The 20,470-nt window shown below is 37.2% G+C and overlaps 1 protein-coding gene across 1 annotated transcript in view; it reads left to right on the top strand.

Moving 5' to 3' along the window:
* Positions 1-20,470, top strand: part of FOXK1 (forkhead box K1) — a 106,333-nt gene that overhangs the window by 80,697 nt on the left and 5,166 nt on the right. Inside the window, 5 exon segments of the mRNA XM_027874654.1 lie at positions 15,621-15,777; positions 16,593-16,739; positions 17,988-18,181; positions 19,346-19,512; positions 19,681-19,962. Of these exon segments, the coding sequence (XP_027730455.1) occupies positions 15,621-15,777; positions 16,593-16,739; positions 17,988-18,181; positions 19,346-19,512; positions 19,681-19,962 (947 nt within the window).

Below are 20,470 nucleotides of genomic sequence, written 5' to 3'. Positions count from 1 at the left end.
AAGTCTTCCTGCCTCTGATCACTATTTCAATCTCTCCTTACCACTTCCAGAATAATCTTCCTAATACATAGGTCTGATCATGAATCTCCTCTTTTCAAAAACCTGCATTGATTCCTTGTTGTTTAATGAATAAAACACAAACTTTGCATGCTGCTATCCTTTATGTCCCAGCCAAATCAAACTCTTTACCATAAATTTCCTAATCCATCTAGATCTCCCATGCTTCTCTGCATTTATGTATGAACTTACCCATACCTGCAGTAATGCTCTGCTCTTTTCTTTTCACTACCACTACTGTAGACTTTACTTGTTGAAGTCCTTTCATTCCTTCAAATCCTACTCTGGTTCCATCCCTGTGAAGTTTTCCTCAAGCCCTCCAACTATAAGCAGTCTCTTTGACTGCCTCAGACCACTCTGTTTGGATCTCTTCTTGGGTCTATACTTAAAGTATAAATACAGTACAAATACAGAGAAAAACAATCTGTATTTGAATTACTTGCCACAAGACTGGATTGATAATTAGCATTTGTCTTGCCCTTTTGTCAGGTTGTAAACTCCTTGTATCACTCTTATCTGTTGCCTAGCACAGTAAACTACACATAATAACTTGATAATTGTTGGTTGAATTGAGGGAAATGTTTACTTAATTGATATGATTTGTTTACCCACCTCGTTTGGGAAACTTTTAACTAAAGTGGAAAGCCATTCCAGAAATCTTTAATATAGTATAAGTAAAGAATCTGATAGAAAAGACAAATGAAAAAACCAAAATGAGTTGTTGCTATTGAAGTGACACCTGTGTGGTCTTGGTTTTGTGGGATATGTCTCCAGTTAAAAGTCAACCTGTGTTACTGTAATTTCGTCTAGCAAATAAATTGACAGGCTCATTTCAGCTGGACAGGAATATATAGATGAATTGACTGAAATGCCAGAAAATTTCAGTATTAATTTTAGGCAAGAAGTTTGCACAGCACACAGCAAATTAAGAGGGCCTAGGGCAGCTCGGTGGCTCAGTGGATAGAGCGTCGGTCCTGAAGTCAGGAGGACCTGAGTTCAAATCCGGCCTCAGACCAAACGCTTGACATGTACTACCTGTGTGACCTTGGGCAAGTCACTTAACCCCAATTGCTTTACCAAAAAAAAAAAAAAAAGAGGGCCTAGTGGAATACCTTTGAGTAGAATATGATTAGGATTTCTATCTGTTAATTCTAAAGGGTAACCAAACTATTGTTCTTCTCCCTAGTAGGGCTAGGCAGATTCTGGAAGATGTTTGCCCATCATGGCAAATTCTACTTTATATTACAAGCTATTTCTCTTATTCATTTTTCCGTTAGATCCTCCCAGCAATTCTGGCCCAGCAATGGACATGTAATTACTATAGCACAGTAATCCTCAGTAACTTCCCTTTTCCTTTTCATACTCTAAACCAACCTTCCCAGACCCTGACTTCTCATCTAAATCAAAGAGAGAAAAATATATATTAGTTACCATTACAGTAAAAGCCACTATGCATCAAAAATATTTCAAACCCAACACATTGGCTCCCCTCTTTCAGTATTTGATTTTAGAAAATTCTTAAATAGTGAAAGATTTGTTTTAATAGATTTAATCTTCAGTAGGTTAAATGTCTCTTGAATTTTAAAACCACTGATTATATTAACACTTTCAAAAATATGTGACTATAGTTTAAATCATGGAGGTCATTTTGGTTTGCAATTCAGAAAATGTACCATTTGGGAGAACATTTTTAAAAATTATGTGAAACTGTAGTTAACATTCAAATATTTAAATGTCTGCTCTGAATAAGTAGGAATCTTGGCGAAGACACTTTTATTACTTTGCGTTTATATAACACCCTTTTCATAATAACTAAAAATGATTAGATTATTGGTCCTTTTGTAGTCAGGACTATAGTATTTAGCTTCCTGATTTGCATTAATACAACATCTCTTAATTTGCTTTTGTTTTTCTTATCCTGGTGAAATAGTGACAACTTAGAAATCTTATAATAATTATGGAGATAGCATGGTATACAGGACCTGGGTTTAAATCCTTCCCTGATGTTTATTTCCTGTCTGACCTTGAGCAAGACATTTTGCTTCCATGGACCTCAGGTCCTTTATCTGTAAAATAAAAGGGTTGGACTTGATGTCTTTTTTTTTTTTTTTTGGCTAGGCAATGGGGTTAAGTGACTTGCCAGGGGTCACACAGCTAGTAAGTGTTATGTGTCTGAGGCCAGATGTGAACTCAGGTCCTCCTGAATCTAAGGCTGGAGCTTATCCCCTGCACCACCTAGCTGCCCTGACTTGATGTCTTTTGAAATACCTCTCAGTTCTAGAGCTTTGATCCTAAAATGATAACATACGTGTGTCTGTGTATACATACACATTCGTGAGAGTATTGTGGTATCATGGAGAGAGAGCTGACCTCCTACGCTGGAGAACCTGAGTTCAAGTCTAGCCTCTGACACTTGCTGGCTTTGGCTCATAAGGAAGCCTTCAGACCAGAAGTTAGATAATTACTTGTTTAGAAATGTTTAAAATAAGCATGCATTGAATTGGATACTGGAAGTTCCCTTCCATATAAGAGAGTTTGATTATTTTATGAAGTGCTAATGCACAGTGGGAAAATAGATGCCAGGTTTCAGTTCAAGAAGCAGTGATTTAACAATTGATTATAACAGTTATTATATGCAAGTTATATGAGCAGTTATTATATGCAAGAAACTATCACAGGTTAGGGATAATAAAATGAAATAAGACACAGACCGTAATCTTAAAATACCTGGAATGAAGATCGTCAAAAAATGGTTGAAATCAGATTAAGAATTTTTAGGATCATTGTGATCTTGGGTCACTTAGCTTCTGTGAGCCTCTGTTTCCTCACCTGTAAAGTGGATAACATATTTGCACCACTCACAAAGTTTTGAGGAAATCACTTTGTAAATTTTTAAATAGTACAGAAATGTGAGCTGCTGTATTAGTATAAGTAGTCATGGGGTAATATCCTAGCCTTGAGAAGTCAAGGAAAAGAATTTTAATGATCAATTTAATCCAGTCAGATTGCATCCTTTGAGATAAAGGAAAGTGCTCGGATTTGTGTTTATGGGCTTTTTTTTTTTTTTACTGCTTATGTTTTTGTTATTGGCGATGTTCTTTTGCTTTGGGATTTACAAAAATGTGTTTCTCAGTGGCATTCTAGTTAATAAAGCAGTTAACTTAAGATAGTCATATAAAACTGTTTATAATCTTGCCACTCTGGCATCAAAAGGAAAGTGGTGTTTTATAAAAGAGCAGAGAAAAAAAATGTTTTCTTAAGCCGACTTAAACACACACCTTCAGTGACTCTTCTAGGAAGGCGGCTGTAGGTGCACATGTGGTCCGGCCCTGGTCAGGCCCAAAGGTTGGCTGTTTAACCTCCTCGCTTTGATGAAGCGATTGGGACTGGGAGGGTCCCTGGCCAGCCTTGGCCAGTTTCCATTCAGACCTTTTCGCCCTCACTTCCTCTAGAGCCCCAGCCGTCGGTGTGGACCATCTAGAAACGATTCGGTGAAAAAGTGGGAAACTGAAACTGGACTTGTCACTTGAGGCCTTGGATGCCGAGTTACAAAGATTTCCGTTTACATCCGTTTGTCTTTAGCACAGCAGAATTCAATCGACTCTTTGAAACCCCCACAGCCTCTTGAGGTTTGGCCGCCAAGCTCTTTTCCTTTGGCGTGTCTGTGGTTGGGGTGGAGCCCTTGTTTACCAACATTCACTCCCCGGCCCTTCCCGGCCTCCCGCCTGACCCCTGCCCAGCCGGAGAATAGAAGCCGTTTGTCTGCACTTTCCTGCCCTTAAAGGGTAACTGTGACCGCTGGTCATCTACAGGCCGTTAAGCCGCGTGCTGCCCGGTCCCAGCGAGCTCAGCGAGAGGACGCGGCCCGCCCCGCAGCCCCCGGCAGCGGCGCCTCTGCTCCCTTCCGCCCTCCGGCCTGGCCTCCGCGGGCCTCCGCGCCGCGTTCCCGGGGGTCCGCTCCTCCCCCCCAGTGTTTACTTTCCTAATTTGGTGTGTGTTCGCCTCGCTCTTCTCTGATTGGCTGCTGGAAAATTGTGGCGGTGGGAAGCTCTCTGGCTCTGTATGGGTTAGTTTCCTTTTTGGAGCCGGTTTCCTCTGACTCCGCCTCCCCGCTCACCCCTCCCTCTCCTTGTTCAAACTTAAGAGACAGGCTATTACCTGCTGGGACGCAGTAACCCAGGTACACTTCAAAATAAACTGTTCCAGCCCTTCCCTCCTGACCCTCCCCATGCCTTCTGTTTACTCTGTAGTTTGCTTCCCTATAGGTTTACCAGGCGAACCAGGGTTGCCCCCCCCCCCCCCCCCCCCCCCCCGCCGCCGCTCCCCCTTTCCCCTGAATGAACTTAAGGAAACAAAATAAACTTCCTCTGCAGTACTACTTTATAAATCTGTTTCTCCATTTTTAAAGAGGGGTGATTTTTTTGTGTGTGAGAGAAGGTAAACTGGTTAATCATTTACAGGATTTTACGAAGTTAGAAGCTCATTTTGTATGTGTCTTTCTGAGTTAGGATTTCAGAAAACTCTGTCCTGTAGTTACAGTGCACTAAAGGACCATTTAAAAACATTGCACACAAAGAAAAGGGCCAGAGTTTAGGATTATGTAACTTCTTGTACAAAAGTTTCTCTTGGTGATTCCGGTATTGGCAAAAAAAAAAAAAAAAAAAAAATCAAGCCTGAAAAAGGTGGCTGCTAACACAAGGAAGTCATTTACTCCCAAATCTGAACATGAATATTGCAAAATAAGTTATTTGAGGCACTGTAACACCAGACTTTTAGAGATGTTTTGGCATTTGCCGTGCCAGGTTAGGTCTTTATTACTTTGAAACACTGACAATTTTCATATTAAATTTTCCGCCTATGAAAATTTGTGACTTTGATTAAAGATTGTTGGGTACTGAATCTACATTAGAAATGCTCTTTTTCATTAATCTCCATAACCTCTTGAGTCTTTCAAGACTATCTTGTTTTTTAAAAGACTCTTAAGTTACATTCTTTTCCTGGGTTCCAGAAATTATTTTGAGGAACAGTATAGTATTTAGGTTCAGAAATCATTACTCATCCCACCCCCAAAAAACAAACAAACAAAACCACTTCACTTGATCAGTTGCAGAACTGATTTCACAAATCTGTGGACCTTCTAGCCTGACTGCCCTCACTCCCCATCTCAAGGATTCTAGAAAATAAAAAGCAACTCTGTTCTACAAAAACTTCTAGGACCTTCTCCCTGATATAAATGTAAAATAAAGTAGTTTTTGTGCTGGTGTCTTCCACTATTGTTTCAGTTTCTCCAGAGATTCCTTTGCCATAAATCATAAAGAAAACTACTTACTACAACATAAACAAGTTTTGTTTAATCCTTTGGTTTAGAAAATAAAAATGTTCATAGTTTTTTATTGGAAGTATCATAATTAATAACAAATTTTCTAGAATTTAAAAGGAATAACACATTAGGTTTGGGTGTTAACTATTGTTAAATGTTATGTTAATATCAGTAAGCTATTCTTAAAGGTTCCTGTTTGGTGTTTTTAGCTTATGTCTTCCTGTGAGGCGGGACTGCCTCCATTAATAGGTGTGTTGTGTTACATTTATGTAGGCATGTGACAGCATGTGGGCACATGACTGGGGGATAGAGATCTTAAGATTTTTCAATCAGATAACTCAGAGGAAGCAAGAAGAAGCTGACGGGGTGGGGAACCTGCAGCCTCAAGGTCACGTGTGGCCCTTTAGGTCCTTAAGTGTGGCCCTTTGAATGCAGACTACACAGAACAAATCCCCTTAGAGATCTGTCACATCAAATACCATATTGCAGAGACCTCTTTTTAAAAAATTACATGCATAGATAGTTATGTAGAGATAGATAAAACTCAGTTCAGGGATTCAGTTTGTAAAGAGAGTATATTTTGGATATTTCTATTTGAGAATGGAAACTTAAGACTGCCTGGAAAACAATATTAAAAAGTGTTCTCTCAGCTTTCCCTATTTGTAATGAAAGAATAAAAGGCCTGCTAAAGAAATTATAAATAATACAGATGCTGAATACACTATAATCAACTTACCTACAGTCCTTTTTACCTTTTGTTCCCTTTATTAAAGCTCTCTTTTCTCAAATTCCCGTATGTTCCACTAAGAGGCGTAGGTCACTAAAACAGGATTTTGGATTAGCTATTTTACGAATCCTTGCTCCAGTAGCTCTTACCAGGAACACAGTGTCTTTCTTCCAGTTCTCTAAAAGCTGCTGTTGCTAATTCAGCAAACTTTTTGTAGGAACACTAACCACAGGATGGGGTGACTGGCTATGTCTAGGGACATGACTAAACTTTAGCCTCTAGCTCCTTTCAATCTAAAAGATAGAAAAATATCAGCCCAATGGTATACTGGTTAGATTTTAATAAATAAGATATATTATAGTTCTTTCTCTATCCCAATACAATTCCTAGAAGTTAGACTGAAATGGATTTCTACCAGTCCACTAATAAATAGGGAACAAGAAGCAGGCCACATTAAGTGGAATAATAGCAGAGTCATACAGAGTTCCATAATAGTTACATAATGGCTAAAAATCATAGAATTGAAGAATCTGAATTGGAAAAGACCTGAGTTGTCATCTAGTCTAATCTGTACCTATGGAGGAAACCTCTCTACAGCATCTCTGACAAGTGATTATCCAATTTATATTTAAAAGACCTTCAGTAGGGAGATACCCATTGTCTCCTAAGCGTAGCCCATCCAGTTCTGGGACAGCTAATTTTTCTTTATATTAAGCTAAAGTATATATTTTTTGTCATTGTCATGCACTGCTCCTAGATGTGCCCTCTGGCATAAATAAAACAAATCTAAATCCTCTTCTATATGACAGCCAGTTAAATACTTTGAGACAGCCATCATATTCCCCAAGAAGTCTTCTAGGCCAAATATCTCAAGTTTCTTCAAAACACATACATGTAAATCCAGGATTTCAAAGCCCTTTATCTGTCCTGGCCCTTCTCCAGCTTGTTAATATCCTTCCTAAAATATGGGGCCTGTACCTGAACATGAGTATATGGGGGTAGAGTACTGAGAGGCCATAACTTTCCCTGTTCTGGGCTCTGATGCACCCAATAAGGGCATTAACTTTTTTGGCTGCCATGTCATATTGCTGGCTCATATTGAATTTTTTAGTTACAATAAAAGTCCTAGGGCTTTTCAAATCAATTCAAACATTTATTGAACACCTATCATGTACAACATATTTTCATAAAAACTGTTACTTACAGTATCTTTCCAAACAGTACTTGTGCAATTTTTTTAGCCTACGTGTAGACCTTTAGGATCATAGATATAGAGCGTTAAGGGACCTTAGGGGTTATTAGCCCAATCTCTTCGTTTTATAGATGAGGAAACTGAAACTCAGAGATGATTAAGTGACTTGTCCAAGGTCACACAAGCAGTAAGTAGAAAAAACAGGGCCTGGGTTCTCTGATTCCAAATTTAGGACTCCTTCCAATGTATCCTCCATATTAAGTGCCTCCTTATTAAATTCTACCTTGCAGGATTTAATATCATTCATGTCTGTCATGCTCTTTTTGGATCCCAATTCTGTCATTCAGTGAGTTAGCTGTCACACTTCTGTTTTCTCCCGAGCTGCAAACTTGTGTAGCATGCCATCCAAGCCTTTATAAAAGTCATTGATAAGAATGTGGAAAAGAGGGCAGGGATTCCATTAGATATCTATATCCAGGTTGAAGTAGAGCCATTAATCTGCTCCTTGGGTCCACTCTCTCCCTCCATTCCAAATCTACCTAACTATGCTATCACTCAGACCATACCCTTCAACTTCTTCAAAAGGATTTCAAAAGACTTTATCAAATGTTGTCAAATGCCTGATTGAATCCAGCAGTACAGTGTCTACATGTTTCCCTGATTTAGTCTAGAAGAGGGGTTTATAACCTTTTTTGTATGTTAGACCCCTCTGACATTCTGGTAAAACCTATGAACTTTCTCAGAATAAATGTTTTTTAAATGAATAAAATTATTAAGATTACAAAGGAAATCAAATATATTGAAGTAAAATCATCAAAAAATTAAGAAAAAGTATAAGTTCATGGGCCCAAGATTAAGAACTCCCAGTCTAAGATGACTTGTTCCAAATGTAGTGATGTCAAATATGCAATGCAGGCTAAAACACTGCCTAGTGAAGCCTAATTCAGATTAAAATGTAATTAGGAAATATTTATCAAAACAAAAAAGTACAATACAATATAGATAATGTTAATTTGTGTTTTTCTAAGTCAGTGTGTGGCCCACAGGGATAATTTCTATTTGAGTTTGATACCACCGTCCCACTGGATCTATGCTGGCTGATGGTAATCTCCACCTCTATTTTTTATATGGTCACTAATTACCTTTTTATTAACATATAGAAAAAAAATAAGAACAAAGAGAATCAGCACCATTCATCTCCATCATCATCATCATCATCATCATTATCGTTATCCTCATCATCTTGAACAATTATTGGGTACACTGTTTGTATTGTTGCACTAATTTGTATTATTTGATTTAGTAAAACAGATACTTAAAAAGCACCCATTTTGTGCAGGTCACTGTACTACGTATTTTCGGGAAAACATTATCAGATGCAACAGAGTCTCTGCTTTTACAGAGCCTACAGTTTAGCTGGAATATGTGGCATATATGAATAACCAGAGCATAAAGAAATTCAAAACTCTAAAGTCCTGCCAGTACCATTCAGGGCTTCAAGTGAAAAGCCATATAATGAGAATCCAAAAAATGGGACTGTGCTATGATGTTTTCTTCAGTGGGAATTAAATCTTAATACATTTGACCATACTTTCAAAATATTGGAAGAAAGAAGCTGAACCAAGCTACTGGCAAGTTAGAATTTAATTTTTTTTTTAAAAGTTTTAACAAATTACAACGTTAGTACTATCCTTTACGCTACTTACGTCCCTAAGTATAGGGAGGTCTGGCGAAAATGTAGATTACAGAGCAAAGTACACTAGCCTAGAAGTCAGGAAACCGGGTTCTGAATCCTAGCTGCTCCAATATCAATGTGACAAGAAAACAAGTCAGTTATTTCATGTCCCTGGACGTCAGTTTCCTCCTCTGAAAATGTGGGTGTAGGGCTGGATGGTTCTTTTCAGTCTTTTTTCTAACATTCTATGATCTTAATAAAAGTTTAATGAATATATTTCTCAGACTCACTTAAATGTTGGTGCCCTTGTGCAGTCTTGAAATATCTGAAAGATCTAATTTTACACAGAAAAGTAATGAATCTTTTTTGATGGATTTGCTAGTTGTTGTTTTTTTTTAATTGGCAAAGAAATGGTCAATAGACTTGCCAAGATGTGCTCTAGTTATTCTCAGAAGCAGCAGGGCACTAGTAACTAATGCCCACATAACAATAGATAGGTAGAATGCATGTGTGTATTTACATAGATCACACAAACACACACACACACACACAAGCGCATCCTTCTTCAGGTCCTCACCTTTCTCTGTGTCCTTCAGGGGTGGGGAACCTTTGGCCTAGAGGTCTTGTGTGGCCCTCTAGGTCCTCAAGTGGTGGCCCTTTGACTGAATCCAAACTTCACAGCATAAATCCCTTTAGTAATAGGATTTGTTCTGTAAAACGTGGACTTAGTCAAAACGCTGAACCCAAGGACCTAGAAGGCCACATACCTCGAGGCTACAGGTTCTCACCCCTGTTCTTGCTTCCTTAAGGGACTAAGGTTTTTTGTTTTTTGTTTTTTTCTTAAGAAAAAAAAGAGATCTATAACTAACATATTTCTGTTCTTTTTTGGTGTGTGTGATTTTAGTTAAAACCAAAAATTTTTCATGCATAGCTATGAGTCATTGTGGTGTAGAAAGCTGGCCTTAAAAGTCATGTAGACCTGGAATCGTACTGGCCTTATCACCCTAGACAGGTCACAACCTCTTTAAGATAGGGGTTCTTAACCTGTGAACTTGGTTTTGTTTTATTTTTAATATATTTTGGTAATATGTTTGGTAAACAAATATAATTTGTTTCCTTTTATAATTCTATGTGTTTTAAGCATTTAAAAAATTATTCTGGGAAGGAGTTCATGATAATCTATGACTATGAGTTGCAGAGAAGTTCCTGACCTACATTGGTAGAAGGATTTTCCTTGTGTTGGAATTCCCTGAACCAGTGAAATCACAGGTCCAATCTCTCTTCCTATGTAATCATTAATTATAGGTCCCTCAGTCCCAGAAGACAATTTTCCCTTCACTAATCTAGGAAGTTAGAATTGGTCACTGGCGCTGCACCCTGTTTAATCTGCTGAATTTCTGTAACTGATGCTGAATTTTCATTCTGATCAAACTCATGGTCCCAGAAACGACATGCTTGAGGTCACAAAGTTAAGTAGCAAAGGTGGGTATAGAATTTGTATCCCCAACTCCAACCTGGGGTTCCTGGTGCTCTCTCTGCTACCAGAGTGTTCAGACATTTCTCTCTCCTAGGTATATGTGTGTATATATAAATACAAATATACATACACATACTCTCTGTATCTTAATGCCTAACCTTCAGTAAATTTTTTAACTGTGCTAGAATAAAACTCCAACATCAGATACTTCAGACTTCTCAGTCAGTTTTTCAAAACTACTGCCTGTGGTTCCTCTGTGTTCCAAAGGATAAAAATCATGCCATTTTTATAACCAGGACAGCATCCTCTGCCTGGAAACACTTGGATGACTTTTTTTTAGACCAACAAGAATTTATTACACCCAAATTTGTTCTGAAGATATGTGTTGTCTTTTTAAAAAAAATTTTTCCCTATTTGGGTGATTTAATATAAGGGTTAGCTAATTAAACTTGGTAGTCAATTACAATTCTCTTGTCTGTCCTCAACTTTCTGGAGTGTAACTGAATGGAAAATATTGAGGCACTAACCTTTGAAGACCAAAAAAGCTGTGTAAGCAAATAGACATTCTCCCTTAACCAATCACTATTGGAAAAACTCTTAGAATTCCAGGAAGTCAATAAACTGCAATATTATATTATGTCCTTAGCTTTAAACTACAGTGTAGTCTGATTTTATTCCCAAATGAATTTGTCGGCACAAATCAGACTCAGTATTTAGTACCGTAAAAAGTTGTAAAGAGAATGCTGTTTCCTCTTTTCCTTTTCCTGAGTCACATTTTGCTGAGCTTTGGTTTTTCTTTCTATCTGAAATCATACTGTAGGGAGCTATGAGCTTTTCTTTGAGTTTTGCCTTCCTGAGATAAGACATAAATCCACCATGATCTTTTATAAAAAGACTATCTTGAAAGAGGCAGCATGGGCCTTGTTGCTTATGTCCAGTAAATTATCATTATCTAAGACAGGACAAAGTATGCTCCTTTTTATAAGGCTTCATAACTACACTGGATTTTTTTTTTAAGTGTCTTCATGCTTTCCCCTCCTTAGGTTTTCTCAGGTAAGCTTCTGCTCTGTACTGCCTGATTCCCAATCCCACTCAGCCTAGATTTTCCCAATTTATGTTGAGTGTTAATTGTATGTTATTTTTAGAATATTTTATAGTCAAAATAAATTTCAAAATCTAAACACACTAAGTCAGTAACCGATGTCTATCCCAATTACAGAAAATAAACCTATAATTAGAATAAAAGATTAAATATTCATAGAGCAATTACTTGGAGTTGGAGATAACTCCCTGCAGGGATTTGTATTATAGAGGAAACAAAACAAGAGCATGTAATCAAAATAGATGTTTTCTATAATTTCATACTTTTGTTATTAACCTATTATTAAAGAATGGGGTACGCTCTCAGAATTGGAGCAATCTAAGAAATCTCTTCATCCTAAGTATCTCTTCATCGTACATGTTAGTTTGTTCCTAATTGTCATAATGATGCAACAGAAGGAACACTGAGCCTAGGTTCTGCTTCTGGCTTTGGCACTGACTAGTTCTGTAACACTGGGCTAGTTACCTCTTTTCTCTAGGTCTTAGACTCTTCTGTAAATGAGGAATGAGGGTGAAAGAGTAGAAAGAAAAGAATAGACTATATCCATTGTCTCTAATCTTCTTTGATCTTTCACTCCATCACTAAAAAACAATTTGAACATAAACTCCCAACATGTGTATTCATTTATTTATAAATGATATACTATTGTAATAATAAATTATATATAACATGAAAAATGTTTAAATGTTGAGATAGATGAAATAAACAGTATTTTGAATTTTTTAATTTTATTTGTCAATAGTACAAAAAAATGTTTTGGTCTTGAGAGCAGTGTGGTTGAATATACTTTCAGTATTTTCCAAATCCCTGTCTGTGACCTAGGGGATAGGGCAGACTTTAATTGTATAATAGCAATTATTTAATCATTTTGATCAAGATAATTAGATAAAGGTGAATTTCCTTTAAGATACCTTTTTGTTGAAAGATACTCAACACAAACAAATAAGGGGTCATAATCCTCAGTCAGCATATCAGCTTTTCAGTATTTCTCTGTGTATCAATATTTACCATACATAATACAGAAACAACAAACAAAAGTGAATTATCTAGTTTCAACTCAACAGAAAGTTTTTTAATATAAATCTGTTATTCCTCTTTCTTTATGTGGTTACATTTAATGAGTGGTATACTACCTTATTTCGCAGTCATATTTGGATATTTACTGGTATTTTTGTGTGATTGTGGGGAACAGCAAAAAGACCAGTTTGATTGAACTGCAGAATACAAAAAGGGGATATAACAAGACTGGAAAGTTAAGTTGGGATAAGATTGTGAAAGGCTTTAAATGCTAAGCAGGAGTTTTTATTTGATCCTATAAGTAATAGGAAATCCCACTGTAGTTTATTAAGTTGGGAGTTGGGGATATATTGATAAGACCTGGGCTTAAGGAAAATCACTTTGGCAACTGTTTGGTGGATATATGGGATTGGAAAAAGACTTGAAGAAAACCGGCTAGAAGGAAGCCATTGCATTTGTCCAGGTGAGAGATGATATATAGGCCTGATGTAGGGTGATGACTATGTGAGTGGAGAGAGAGGATGTTGCAGAGTAAGAAACAACAAGATTTCACAACTAATTTGGTGTATGGATTGAGGGAGAATTAGAGGAGTGGAGGGTAAGACCCTGCGTGACTAGATGGTGATGGTACACTGAAAGAAATAGAGAAAAGGTGTGTGTTTTCATGGAAAGATATTTTGACGTAAATTGCATCCTATCCATGTCTGCTAATCCTGTGCAACTCATTCTGCCTCATCAAAATAAAAAGGGGTAAGAGGAGGAAGGTTCTTATTGGTCATTGCCCTTGAGATCAGAGGCGCAGGGCCTGTTGCAGCCATAAAATGGGGGAAAGGAGGAGGGGCAGAGTGTTGGTTGGGTGTATGCGTTGCAAACAAGCCCCATGATTGGCTGTCACAAGGAAAAGTGGGATGAGACCCATCATCCCATCCTTGGGGTTGATTGATCAAACACCTGTTAGGGTTGAGTCTCTTCTGGTTCTAGCATCTTATGAATCTGAAAATCCTGTTGCATTGTGAGGAGGAGAGAGACTAAAAGGGATAAAATGTTTTTGAAGTATGTTGAAATATGGGAGCTCCTGAATTGTTAGGCTCCACAGAGGAAAACTAACTAAAGTTAGGACAGTTGCATCAACTTCTTCTTATGTAACTTTGTCTCTATAAAGTCAGGGTGTATTATCACCACAGACGGGTTTTGCTGATTTATTTGAATCCACCATGTGTACAGTACTTCTGGTTGGTGTAACAAATGTTAAGTTCCTTAGTATTTGTCATTTTACATGCATAGTCCTTTTAGCTTTCCTCTTCTTATAGTGCCATCTTGTGGATCACTAAAACGAAATATCTTCCTCAACAAAAAATGTTAATGTGGAACTTAAGGTCCTTCATCTATCAACCCATTTTTCTTATGTTATTATATTGCCCATATTAAGGGACCCATTTTAGAACAAAGTCAAGATTATATGGCAAGCTCAATATGAGCCAGCAGTTTGATGTGGATGCTCTTAGGCTGCATTAATTAAATTATAGTGCCTAGAAAAAAGGGGTGGTGATTTTGAATTATGTGCAAGAAGTCACTAAACTTTTTATATACTTTGACTTATACCTCCACCATGGAGGTCAAGAACTGAAAAGCCCCATATATGACAGAATATTAATAGAAGCACTTTTTGAGGTACTAAAAAAAACTGGAAACAAGTGAGTCACCATCAAGTGGGGAATGGTTAAATAAATTTTAGCATATGAATATAATGGAACATTACTGTGCTGTGAGAAATTATGAATGTGAGGAATTTACAGAAATGTGTGAGAAGACTTGTATGAACTGATACAGAGTGAAATCAGTGGAACCAGGAGGACAGTCTACGTAGTAGTTACAATAATATAAGCAAAAAACAACACTAAAAGACAGCTGAAATGAGGCTAATTGAAGTGACCTGGATAGAAGGTCCTGAAGAACAGTTAATGAAACACAGTTAATAAAGAGATGGGGGACTTTAGGAGCAGACTTTTGTCAGATATAGTCATTTTGTCAGTAAATTTGGCTTAAATGTTTTTCCTTTTTACAAAGCAGATGGTTTAATGGGGAGAAGAACATTGTTTCGGGAAATTATTGATGTAAAATTCTAAGGAGTATTCAAATAGGACTTTAAAAGGGGTAGTTAATAATAACAGGGTACTCAACACTGGATGCTATATCTTAGAAGAGACTTCGAGTAGGATCATGGTAATAAAAACTCAAACATGTCATTTGAGGAAGGATACTTAGGTTTAGCCTTGAAAGGGGAAGACATAGGAGAGAGTGATTATAAGTCATCAAGTATCTGAAAGTTTGTCTGGTAGAAGAAGGATTAAAGATTAAGACTTATTCTGTATGACTTGAAGAGGGCAGAACCAAGACCAGTGGGTAGAAGTTATTGGGAAGCAAATGTTTTTGCTCAATATAAGGAAGGAACTTCTATCCAATTAGATCTGCATGAAAATGGAATAGACTGTCTTGCAAGGGAAGGAATTTTGCATCACTGAAGATTGGTTGGCCACGTGGTAATGATGTAGGAGGGCCTTGGTGCATTATATGATTTCTGAGGGCCCTGGAATTCTGTGTTTTCCTTAAGCATGAGAGAAGGTACTATAGCATCTTCATACTTCAGGTTCCTTTAGGCAAAACCAACAAGGAAACAGATGATCAGATGAGGATATATAAAAATATGGTACAGAAGAATGAGTGTGGGCATCTATTCCCATGTGTTTTTGTATGGAATTTTCACCATCTTATGGCAGTATCAGTCTCTCAGATGATGAAACTTCTATCCAGGAGGGGAGATAGTTGCTGAAATATTATCAGTTCAGCCATCTATACATTGTGATTTCCTTGTACTTTAGTTTATACTTTATAGCATTAAAAGGGGCTGTAAAGCTTAATAAAATATATAGAATAAAAGGCTTTCTGCTATTAATTTTATTTATTGCCCCCTATTTATTATTCAGGAACCACTTCCAAAAAACCCACCTTTTTTAATGGCAGCAAAATTATGTTGTGTCTTTTTCTTTCTCTAGTGTTCCCAACTCCTGCCCAGCCAGTCCTCGTGGTGCTGGATCCTCAGGATATCGCTTTGTTCAGAATGTCACCTCAGACTTGCAGCTGGCTGCAGAATTTGCAGCAAAGGCAGCATCAGAGCAGCAGGCAGACACATCTGGAGGAGACAGCCCAAAGGTTTGTTGAGATATAATGATATTTCCTGAGAATGTTCTCACAGTGTGCCATATAAATAAGCTATTTCTGGTTATAGAAATAGCCACAATTGGCATTGCCTTCATATGAAGTATAGAATAGTATACTTAGGTATATTATTAGGTAATGTCCTTTGATGTCAGATATACATGAATATTTGGTTTCAGGAGTTCTTAACCTGGGGTAAGTTAATTTGCTTTTTAAAGTATTTTTACAACTGTATTTCAATATAAGTGGTTCCGTTTGTAATTCTTTGTATTTTATGCATTTATAAACCTTATTCTGAGAAGGTTCGTAGGCGTCACAAGAGTGTCAGAGGAGTCTATGATACTAAAAAGGTTAACAACCCTTCTATACTTGTTACTGGCAGAGCTGTTTCAAAGAGTCTGTATTAGAAATTTTGAGCAGAATTGCAGTCTATCCCCATGTAAAATCACCATACCCTAATTTGTCTTTATGGACGTCATTTTCTTCTACTGTGTAATGCAGTTCTGTATCTCTTTGTGGAGGAAGTAAAAAAAAGAAGTTCAAAATCATGTGTTTGTGGTAACTTCCAGTCTCCACCTGAAGCAGGAATGATCACTCTTACTTAGATGAAAGTATGTGAGTGTGAAGCAGATTTGGAAAGAAACAGAGATAATTTAAACTGTAGGTACCTTTCAGTTTTCTGTAATCTCAAAACACCAGTTATTTGGAACCTAATTTAAGAAGTTGAGATAATTCCTGCTCTTTCTATTGGTGACATGTGAATTTTGTTATCTCTCAGACCTCCCCTTGTGTTCTCTTTTTCTCCTCAGGATGAATCAAAACCACCATATTCTTATGCTCAGCTCATAGTTCAGGCTATATCCTCAGCCCAGGACAGACAGTTAACACTAAGTGGCATCTATGCCCATATCACCAAGCATTACCCTTACTACAGGACTGCTGACAAGGGCTGGCAGGTGAGTTGGACAATTCTGCCATTTCTCTGAAATTCTTCAGAAAATTCTCCATGAAGGTCAGAAGGGAAGAACTGTAATCAGAAGGCCAGCTCTTTGGGGGCTCCTAAAAAGCATTTCCTAAAGTGTGAAGGACATTTTGTTATGAAGTCTAGTATGATCTTTGTCCATTTTCTTTATAGAGACTTTTCCCTCTAGCCTTTCCAGTGTCTGTATATTGATCTGTTCATACTTTTATAGATGTGCCTTATAGTTCTGAACATTTGTGTTTATTTTAGCTTTCTCAGTTTGAACAGATTGAATAAACTTGAATAATTGAATACACGTATTTTAAGTACTTACATAGTACAAGGCAATGTGCTGAGCACTGCCAAGGTCTAAAAATGAGTATAAATTAATTTTTCCCCGGTCAGGTCTTTGACCTCAAGGGGAAGTGACAAGTTCACAAATGATCCTAATATAAGCTTTTTAAAAAGTGCCACAAGAGAAATGTATATGAAGGGCTATGGTATCAAAAAATGGCTAAAGAGATTAGAAGAAAGCCTTAAGGAAGTGAGATATGTCATACATTATGTATATGTGTGTGTGTATCTCTTCCCATCAAACCTGCAGGTAGGTGCTTACAGTTATTATTAATGTGGAAGCTGAGGATTAGTGACATTAAGTGACTTCATGCATCCATAACTTCTAGTAAGTATGGGAAGCAGGATTTGGATCCAAGTCTCTGCTGACTTCAGATCTAGACCTCTTTCCATTAGATGAAGACACTATGGCCCATCAAGTTGAAATGATTTGGCCAAGATTTCCTAGGAGTTCAGTTAAAGTTGAGCATAAGGTGTGCAAAGGGGAGTCATGGGAGGTAAGGCTGGAAAAATAGGTTGGAGCTAGATAGCTCTGTCAACTGACTTGCTCTTGAACTATAGATAGCCACTGTGATATTTAATTTTTTTTGCTGTCTGCATAATGGGGAATAACTGTTCCGTGTCATAAAATACAGCAGAAAAATGATAGTGTTCTTTGCAAGTTCTTTTTGCTTTGCCCCCAGCAGTGATAAAAGAAAACACACTTTGTCTGCCGCCAATTTAATACATTTTTCATGGTTGTTTTTCTGTAGTTATTTAGTTCAGTGTTCAGATTATTTTCCATATGTTGTGACTCTCTGTTTATAGCAATATTCCTGCAATCTCTTGGTACCATGTGAGTTTCCAGGTTGGTCAATAATTGATGAATCTGTCTTTTCTCTCCCTGCAGAATTCTATTCGACACAACCTCTCCTTGAACCGTTACTTTATTAAAGTCCCACGTTCTCAGGAGGAGCCTGGAAAGGGCTCCTTTTGGCGCATTGACCCAGCATCAGAAGCCAAGCTAGTAGAACAGGCATTCCGGAAACGGAGACAGAGAGGAGTGTCCTGTTTCCGAACCCCTTTTGGGCCCTTGTCATCAAGGTAAATATCACTCTGTCTCACCTTTTGGTTTCCTTGTTCTGAAGCTATTAAGAAAAGGAAATTTCACTTTAAATAGAAAAATCTTGTTATTTTTTGCTCTCAAAAGCACCCAGATGTTTTAAGAATATGTTTCAGAAACTAATGAATTTTTGTAATGTTTAAAAGGTAAATTGATTGATGTTACTTGAGCATGATGATCCATAACCCTTTAAAATATACTTGTCAGCTTAGATGATATATGAAAGTATACATTAAAAGCAATAAAAATGGCACTGATTTTGATGAAAATAGTTTTATATTTTGAAATTTGTAACTTCAAACAGAAAATTACTTTTGTAGTTTAAAATTTAGTCTCTAGTATTAAGTTATAAATTCAAATTATAACATCTTACTTACTTGTCATAATTTGTCATTGAGAATCCCATTAGCAGCCAAAACAAAGATTTGTTGGCTATGTTAGTGTGGGTAGGAGCTTGCAAAATTTTAGAAAGACAAGTCTGGATGTAATATGAAGTTAAATTGACAAAACTGGAAACTGGAAAGTTGGTTAGAAGATTGATCAAGTAATCTAAACTGTGTAGGAATAGAGGAAGGCACAAGAACAGAAATTACATGCCAGCAATAACCTACTGAGTATGGAAGGTTTTACAGAGCGTTGATTAATGAAGATGAATGAACTCTCATTTGTTCATTTATATTTGTTATGTATGTAAAACAAGTCGTACTATCTGGTGTTTATTTTACTTTTCTCAACTGTGAATTTTTGCATGTGAAATAGGGGCCAGCTAGAAGTGTGGTTCGTAACTGCAGAATGCTAAGGCATGTTCATGGAAGGCTGGCTAGTCTTTTCAGTCAGGGAGTAGATGCTCTTAATTGTAACTTTTATTACAAAGCCACAAACAAAGCACTCTCCTCTCACTTAATGGAGCTTTAAAACTGTGGTTTTATGTTGTCAGTTGGCAAGCCGTTCCTGCCAAGAATGGTTGTGTTGCAAATATATTAGGGGTTAAGAGGAGCACAAGAAAGGTTTGGTAAAGGAGTGGAGTGTAGGATATAGATGTTGGAGTTTTGTGTTCGGTTTGTTTTTTAATTTATTGCCGCCCTTATATCTAAACCCTTTGGACTTTTACTGACATAACATGATGCTTCTCTTGTTTTTTAAAGGAGTGCTCCTGCTTCCCCTACTCATCCGGGGCTAATGTCCCCTCATTCTAGTGGCCTACAGACTCCAGAGTGCCTGTCTCGGGAGGGTTCGCCCATTCCACATGACCATGATTTTGGGTCAAAATTAGCCTCTGTTCCAGAGTATCGGTATTCACAAAGTGCACCTGGTAAGAGTTACCTGTTTTGCAGAGAAGTGTTTTGTTTCATTTTTTTATGTATTCTATTTTTTTTTAAAAATTCAATACTCTTGAACCAGAGCTGATGTCAAGAGAATTTTTTAAAATACCATGTAATATACAAACTTTATTATCTTTCTCACTTTTTGTATTCTTTAGGTTCTCCTGTTAGTGCTCAGCCCGTAATAATGGCTGTTCCTCCTCGACCATCTAATCTCGTGGCCAAACCAGTTGCTTACATGCCAGCTTCAATAGTGACTTCACAGCAGCCTTCTGGTCATGCAATTCATGTTGTGCAGCAAGCTCCCACTGTTACAATGGTCAGAGTTGTGACCACATCTGCTAATTCAGCTAATGGATACATCCTTACCAGTCAGGGCACGGCAGGAAATAGCCACGAAGCAGCAGGCACAGTTTTGGATTTGGGCAGTGAACCAAGAGGTAACCTGTCCATTTGGTAATTTCATTAGATCTTGATGTAGACAACTTTGGCCTTTGTAAAATATAAACTGAATTAGAACTTGGTTTCTGAAACATCAAAGAGCACAGTAGTGGAAACATGGATGAGTTGTGGCAGAAGTATAGTAGCAAATAACATGAAGATGATTTTTTAAAACCATTTCTTCAACCCATGAACTATGTTTGCATGAATTGTACTTTTTTTTAATTATAAATTCTGCTGTTTATTTAATAGGTCACAAAACAGGTTTCTTTGAATACTTGGTAGTTTTTCTTCAAGATTACATTCACTAAGTGCCTGGATCTTTTTTGAAATTGAAATATAAATTTTTTTAACATAAAAAGAATCAGCCTATGGAAATGAGTTAGTAGTTATAGCAATAGGACCTCTAGTGAAGAGTCAGTAGAAGTAATTTAAAATGAATATTTCATTTCCGAACTAGAAATTCTGACTTTCATGAGCTTATTGGGATATCTTATAAAATTTAAG

The sequence above is a fragment of the Vombatus ursinus genome, unplaced genomic scaffold, assembly GCF_900497805.2.
Source record: "Vombatus ursinus unplaced genomic scaffold, bare-nosed wombat genome assembly UNPS02014807.1, whole genome shotgun sequence".
Classification (NCBI taxonomy): Eukaryota; Metazoa; Chordata; class Mammalia; order Diprotodontia; family Vombatidae; genus Vombatus; species Vombatus ursinus.
The sequence above is the reverse complement of the archived record's forward strand: the minus strand, read 5'-3'. Positions and strand labels throughout refer to the sequence as shown.